This window comes from Musa acuminata, chromosome BXJ2-1 (assembly GCF_036884655.1).
Source record: "Musa acuminata AAA Group cultivar baxijiao chromosome BXJ2-1, Cavendish_Baxijiao_AAA, whole genome shotgun sequence".
NCBI classification, from domain to species: domain Eukaryota; kingdom Viridiplantae; phylum Streptophyta; class Magnoliopsida; order Zingiberales; family Musaceae; genus Musa; species Musa acuminata.
In genome coordinates, this window is record NC_088338.1 from 18,472,832 (window position 1) to 18,480,645 (window position 7,814).

General features: G+C 40.7%; 1 protein-coding gene across 1 annotated transcript; it reads left to right on the forward strand.

Annotated features, from left to right (window-relative positions):
- Positions 1 to 788: 788 nt before the first annotated feature.
- Positions 789 to 1,643, forward strand: LOC135598230 (premnaspirodiene oxygenase-like). Its single transcript, XM_065091768.1, has one exon. The coding sequence runs from the start codon at positions 789 to 791 to the stop codon at positions 1,641 to 1,643; it is 855 nt and encodes a 284-aa protein (XP_064947840.1).
- Positions 1,644 to 7,814: the final 6,171 nt, after the last annotated feature.

Below are 7,814 nucleotides of genomic sequence, written 5' to 3' on the forward strand. Positions count from 1 at the left end.
ACATTTCTGTCGAATTTCTCGACAACAATCTTTGTTATTGTCATTGTTGCCAAAAGATCCCAGAACCAGGCTCTGATACCAGTTTGTTAGAGCTAGCCCTAGGATATTTACCACAAGATAATTTTGGCAACACAACAAAGACAATAAAGCAGAAAGAATAAAAGCGACAAGAACACCAGAACACCAGATATACGTGGTTCGGTCAATTGACCTACATCCACGGACGAAGGAGGAGCAAATCACTACTATAAAAGAGGGACACTTACAAATGCCTTAGGAAGATGTTCCTAGGCCATAAAACACCTTCAGCTTCCTAAACAAGAAGACTTCAAACCATAAGCAGGTTTTCTTGTGATGCCTGCTGTACTTCTTGTGGTGCGTCTAACATCAAAACTCAGGTCCTTATTTATAGTTCCAAGACGAGACAACAAGTCTGATTTTCCCGATGTGGGACTATGGGACTTGCCAAACTAACATCTCTTATTAGAGTTATTTTTTAAATAAATTTACTATCCCTCTGTGGAGAGATTAATCTATACTTTTACTTCAGCTATCACAAGAACTCGTATCTTGTTTAAAACTCTTAAACTATGAGGAAAAAAAAAAAAAGGTTTCCATTTGTTTCCCAACCCTTATCAACATGTACTGGAGAGAGAAACTACAGGTGGCTTAATTGACCGTACTGTCGTATTCATTGCTTGCACGTGCCGCACTGGACGGTACCCGGCCAAACATAAGCGTACATCTATTTATTAGAGCTTCAGGCGAACGTACAAGGCGTCATTTCCATGGAGCATCTTCTCTTGGCTTCCATCCCCATCGTAGTCGCCACCATGCTCTTCTTGATCATATTCATCAAGAAAGAATTCAGCAAGTCCGAAGCCCAATACCCGCGACCACCCCCTGGTCCGTGGGGGCTGCCAATCATCGGATGCATGCACCACATGACCAGCCGGCTCCCCTTCCGCGTATTCCGCCACCTCTCTCTCACCTATGGGCTGCTCATGCTTGTCAGAATTGGCCGGGTAGACTTCGCGGTGGCCTCCTCCCGGGAAGTCGCCCAAGAGATCTTGAAGAACCAAGACCCCAACTTCGCCGCGCGACCGGAGCTCGTCGTAGCAGATATCATCTGCTACGGTTGCTCCGACGTTATCTTCTCCCCCTATGGCCCCTACTGGAAGCAACTGCGCTACATCTGCTTCATGGAGCTGCTCCGAACCAAGCGCATCCGGTCTTCCGCCTCCATCAAGCAGGAAGAGACCCTTAACTTGATCCGAGACATCTCTACGGCAACACAGCCGATCAACCTGAGCGAGAAGCTCTTCAGAATGTCCAACGCCATCATATCCCGGGCGGCGATTGGCGCACGAAGCAAGCACCAGGAGACGTTCATCTTGATCGCCAGGGAGGTCATCGACGTGCTTGGAGGGTTCTATGTCGTCGACACGTTTTCGTCGCTAAAGCTCCTCCATGTCCTGTCAGGTGTCAAGTTCAAGTTGCAGAGGATACGTCGGTGGCTTTATAAGATCTTTGATGACATAGTTAAGGAACATGAGGTTAAGGTCAAGATTGATGGGGATATAAACAGGAATAACCTTTGTATAGGAACAAATACTAGAAGACCAAAATATGCAGCGGAATAAAATGGAAACACAATCAAACGGAACACCAAGATATACGTGGAAAACCCCTTCAATGTGAAGGGTAAAAACCACGAGGCAAACTAGAGATAATCCACTACGAGAATAATGAATGTACAAATCTCAATCTCTTGCCCAAAACCCTAGCAACAACCACAAGAGAATAACTGGGATACAAGGATCACGTCACTGCCCACAATATCTAAAACCTCCCAAGTAAGCACAGCAAGAGCCTACTGTAGATTTGATCTAACCTGAGATGAGAACACTGCTAGATCATTGAGAACAGTCTCTCTGCGTTGTCCTTGTCTTCTTCCCTTTCTTTCTCTTCCTTTTCTGCCTTGTTCTCCTTCTTCTCTTTGGAATCTCGTGGCTCCAAAGATCTGCCTCGTTGCTGCCTTTTTATAGCCTTAATCTACCTCTAAAACGCAGCCACCACACCTCCCTAATCTTAATTAGGGTTAGGTTAAGAGGGGGTGTGGGCTGATAAAGCCCACATGGGCTGAATATGGGCCATCAGCCCAACAACCTCCCCCTTCAGCCCATAAGGGAGGCTGTCCCATGACTCCTCAATGTGAAGCCATGCCGACCAACTGTCGGCATATCTCCTGTCTTTCTTTTGGTAAGGTCTTCGTCAACATGTCTGCTCCGTTGTCATCTATATGAATTTTCTGAAGCTGCAACTGCTTCTCTTCAAATACATTTCGAATCCAGTGGTATCTGACATCTATATGCTTTGACTTGGAATGAAACATTGGGTTCTTACACAAATGGATGGCACTCTGGCTGTCACAATGCACCACATAATTTTTCTGTTTCAGCCCCAATTCTTGTAAGAATTCTTTCATCCATAACATTTCTTTGCATACCTCTGTAGCAGCAATATATTCTGCTTCTGTGGTAGAGAGAGCAATACACCTTTGCAACCTGGATTGCCATGACACAGCTCCCCCTGCAAAAGTAAGTACATAACCTGAAGTAGACTTCCTCGTATCTATATCTCTTGCAATATCTGCATCTGTGTAACCTGTTAACACAGGTGGTCACCTCCAAAGCTTAAACAAACCTTAGAGCTCCCTCTGAGATATCTAAAAATCCACTTCACTGCTGCCCAGTACTCTTTGCCTGGATTTGCAAGAAATCTGCTAGTAACACCCACTACATATGTGATGTCTGGCCTCATACATACCATTGCATACATTAAACTTCCAACTGCTGAAGCATAAGGAACCTTTTGCATTTTCTCCTTCTCCTCATCACTTGACGGACTCTGTTCTGAGCACAACTTGAAGTGACCTACAAGAGGAGAACCAACTGGCTTAGCATTGCTCATACTAAATCTTTCCAATACCTTCTCGATGTATTTTTCCTGTGACAACCAAATCTTCTTGTTTTTCCTGTCACGGGAAATCTGCATGCCTAGTATTTGCTTTGTTGGCCCCATGTCCTTCATTGCAAAAGACTCACTCAGTTCCTTCTTCAACCTGTCAATTTTAGACATATCTTTCCCAAGAATAAGCATGTCATCAACATAAAGTAAGAGAATAATAAAATCCTCAACAAACCATTTGATGTACACACAATGATCAGAAGCCGTTCTTTTGTATCCATTTTCTATCATAAATGAATCAAACTTTTTGTACCACTGTCTTGGAGCTTGCTTTAGCCCATACAAGTTCTTCTTCAACTTGCAAACAAAATTATCTTTACCTTTGACTTTGAAGCCTTCTGGTTGCTCCATATAAATTTCCTCCTCCAAATCACCATGAAAGAAAGTTGTCTTCACATCTAACTGCTCAACCTCCAAGTCCTGGCTAGCAGCAATACCAAGAGCAACACGAATAGAAGACATTTTAACAACAGGAGAAAATATCTCTTCAAAGTCAATACCTTTCTTTTGACCAAAGCCTTTCACAACCAATCTAGCTTTGTACTTTGGTTGAGAAAAATATTCTTGAGTCTTCAACCTAAAAACCCACTTGTTCTTCAAGGCCTTCATTCCATTTGGTAGCAGCACCAAATCATAAGTGTGGTTCTTCTGAAGAGCATCCATCTCTTCCTGCATAGCAATTAACCACTTCTCTTTCTGCTCACTCTCAACTGCTTCCTAGTAACTCTCTGGTTCACCTGCATCAGTAAGCATCACATACTCATCTGTAGAATATCTTCTGGAAGGTTGACGTTGTCTAGAAGATCTTCTCAACTGAGGTTTTGCGGGAACTTGCTCTCCTACTTCTTCTTGCTCAACATGTCCTGCAGGTAAATCAACATCAGGCTCTACACTATTTTCCTGCACATCTCCCCCATCACCCTGATATACTGGAGGAATAACTGGGTCACAATCTGCTAATCCTTCTGCAGAAGTCTTGGCTGGTGCCTTCTTCTTCAAATCTTCAAAGGTTTGATCCTCAAAGAAGACCACATCTCTGCTCCTGAACACCTTCTGCTTTTTTGGATCCCAAAGCCTGTAACCAAACTGATCATGTGAGTAACCAAGAAAAATACATTCTTTAGACTTACCATCCAGCTTGGACCTCTCATTGTATGGAATATGTGCAAATGCGCGACAACCAAACACTCTCAAATGCCTGTAGGAAACATCTTTCCCTGACCATACATGCTTTGCAACATCACCATCTAGGGTTGTACATGGTGATAAGTTGATCACATCAACTGCAGTCCTCAAAGCCTCATCCCAAAACCTTTTGGGTAGCTTGGCTTGTGAAAGCATACATCTGATCTTTTCCATGATGGTGCGGTTCATCCTCTCTGCAATTGCATTATGCTGAGGTGTACCAGGAACTGTCATCTCATGTTGAATCCCATGTGACCTGCAATAGTCATTAAACAATCCCGTATACTCACCACCATTATCTGATCTTATGCATTTCAATTTTCTTTCTGTCTCCCTTTCAACCCTAGCATGAAACTCTTTGAAGACATTAATAATCTGATCTTTGGTCTTCAAAGCATAAGCCCAAACTTTCCTGGAAAAATCATCTATAAAAGTGACAAAATAAAGTGCACAACTTATACCAAGAACATCAACAGATCCACCAGGAGTTTTTGTCCTCAAAGGACCACATATATCTGTATAAACACGGTCTAAGGCATGCATTTTTCTAGACAAAGCAGTACTAGCAAATGAAACTCTATATTGTTTACCAGCCAAACAATCAATACAAGGGTTCAAATGTATACCTCTGAGATCTGGTAATACCTCTCTCTTGGAAAGAGCTTGCAGCCCCTTCTCGCTCATGTGTCCCAATCGCCTATGCCACAACTCCATACTGAAGTCTTTCTCTGTAGCATTTAACTGCTCACCATAAGCTTTAGCCTGCAACCTGTACAAAGTATGACATTTCTTTCCACTAGCTATAACAAGAGAACCCTTACTGAGCTTCCATTGCCCTCTGTGAAATCTGCTTTCATACTCTTCATCATCTAGTCTTCCAACTGAAATTAAATTCAGCCTCAAGTCAACCACATGCCTCACATCCTTAAGTACCAACTTGCAGCCAAGGTTGGTCTTTAAATGGATATCACCCATGCCAATGATGTCTGCTGTGTCATAGTTGCCCATCTTGACAACACCAAAGTTTCCAGACCTGTATGTAGCAAAAAACTCTCTCCGAGGTGTAGCATGATAAGAAGCACCTGTGTCAATCACCCACTCAAGATCCTGACACAGGTGCTTCTGATACCTGTTGATGGGGATATAAACAGGAATAACCTTTGTATAGGAACAAATACTAGAAGACCAAAATATGTAGCGGAATAAAATGGAAACATAATCAAACGGAACACCAAGATATATGTGGAAAACCCCTTCAATGTGAAGGGTAAAAACCACGGGGCAAACTAGAGATAATCCACTACGAGAATAATGAATGTACAAATCTCAATCTCTTGCCCAAAACCCTAGCAACAACCACAAGAGAATAACTGGGATACAAGGATCACGTCACTGCCCACAATATCTAAAACATCCCAAGTAATCACAGCAAGAGCCTACTGTAGATTTGATCTAACCTGAGATGAGAACACTGCTAGATCATTGAGAATAGTCTCTCTGCGTTGTCCTTGTCTTCTTCCCTTTCTTTCTCTTCCTTTTCTGCCTTGTTCTCCTTCTTCTCTTTGGAATCTCGTGGCTCCAAAGATCTGCCTCGTTGGTGCCTTTTTATAGCCTTAATTTGCCTCTAAATCGCAGCCACCACACCTCCCTAATCTTAATTAGGGTTAGGTTAAGAGGGGGTGTGGGCTGTGGGCTGATAAAGCCCACATGGGCTGAATATGGGCCATCAGCCCAACAAAGATGAACAAAGGTCGGAAAGTAGCCGAAGTGGAGGAGGACATAATCGATGCGCCGCTAAGGCTTAAAGACGAATCCGAACTAGAAGTTCCGATGACCATGGACGGAATAAAGGGTGTGATCCTTGTAAGTGCTACTTCCTGTGGTAGTCGTTGGTGTCCACAATGTACATGAAACCAGTGTTCCATTATCTAACTTTGTCGATTCCGTGATTCTATCTATAGGACATGTTGTTGGGGTCTTTCAACATATCAAATATGGATCAAATATTTGTTTTATAGAATCAAAACCGAATAGATCCAAAATAAGGGATTAAGAATGTTTCCATAAAACTTATCAAATCCATTATAATATGCATGAAATCCTACAACAATTAAGAAACAGATTAATACGGAAGCGTACCTGATGAATCCATTAGAGTATTTTCTGAAATGATTGGTGATTTGGTCTTCCAATTGCAGAGTACCTTTTGAACTTTAGATTTCTCCTTGATGGGTGAAGAGAAACTTCATTCGATACTGCAACCGGGGACCATAACCTTATTTATAGTCATAACTGATGAATCTACAATTATGATTGTATTCATAATTGATGAATCTGCAATTATGCTTCAAGAGTTTCATATTCCTAACTTATCTCGTCATTAAGTTAGGAACATGATGGTATCCACACAATTAATTTTCATAACAATTATGTCCTTTAGCCAAATAACTTTACTTTAATTAGATCACTTTAATTTTGGCTAATCAAAATAATGGCTTAACACATTTAATTATACATGTGTGACCCTTAAAATTCCAACAATCTCCCACTGAGTCACATATGTATCCTTATAAATGTGCTATACTTTATGAGCTCAAAACTGTTGCCATTATTAAACAGGACATACAAAACAATCTCATCCATTGGCCATATTAATATAGGACCAAAGCGGTCTTTGCTATATCAATCATAGCTAAACCCATCAATGATCACTAATATTAACATAACCAAATGACATAGATCAATTATGAAATGTGTAGCATGAAAATTACATGAATGTGATCTGTACATGTCAATTTTCAACTGGTCCAACTTTATCTTTATGAGATCATTAATAACTTTAATAGCCATAATGTATAAAGTATAATAAATTGAAGCTTTATTTCTGATCAGAAAATGTCTGTACAAATACAGAATCTGGCATAGAACATACAACAAACATATGACAGACTCCCACTAAATTGAAGTTTCCTCAAATTCGGATATACCCATATGAGCAGTATGCTCATGAAAAAAAACTTTGAGTGGTACATCTTTTGTGAGAGGATCTGTCAACATAAAGTTTGTTCCTAAGTGTTCTATAGAAATTTATTTACTTTGTACTCTTTCTTTCACAATCATGTTTGGTACCTCGCAATTCCACATTCATGGATTCATGATAGGAAGCTATAGTATCAAGCAAATATAGATTGTCATAAGTCATAAGTGAACTAGTTCTAATCACATTTGAATTTAAAGACAAAGTAAACTGATTGTTTCCAAATGAACAAGAATAACCAAATTTATCCAAATAAGAAACAAAAATTAGGTTTCGTCTAAACGACGGTATAACAAAAGTATCTTTCAAATTCAAATAATGTCCGGTACACAATAACAATCTAAATGTGCCTATAGCTTCCACATCTACCAATTTTCTGTCCCCCACATAAATGCTTCTCTCAGCATTATTAGGCCTTCGGTAGCTTAGGCAACCTTGCATTGATACACTGATGTTAGTTGTTGCACAGGAGTCTAACAACCAAGTGTTTCTAGGTACTAAAGTTAAATTGATTTCTAACAAACCAAAGTAAGGAATGTTCCCTTTTTAGCATGCCAAGCAT

Bases quoted from the DNA above. Each gene is read 5' to 3' on its own strand.
- LOC135598230 (XM_065091768.1), top strand. From the start codon at position 789: ATGGAGCATCTTCTCTTGGCTTCCATCCCCATCGTAGTCGCCACCATG.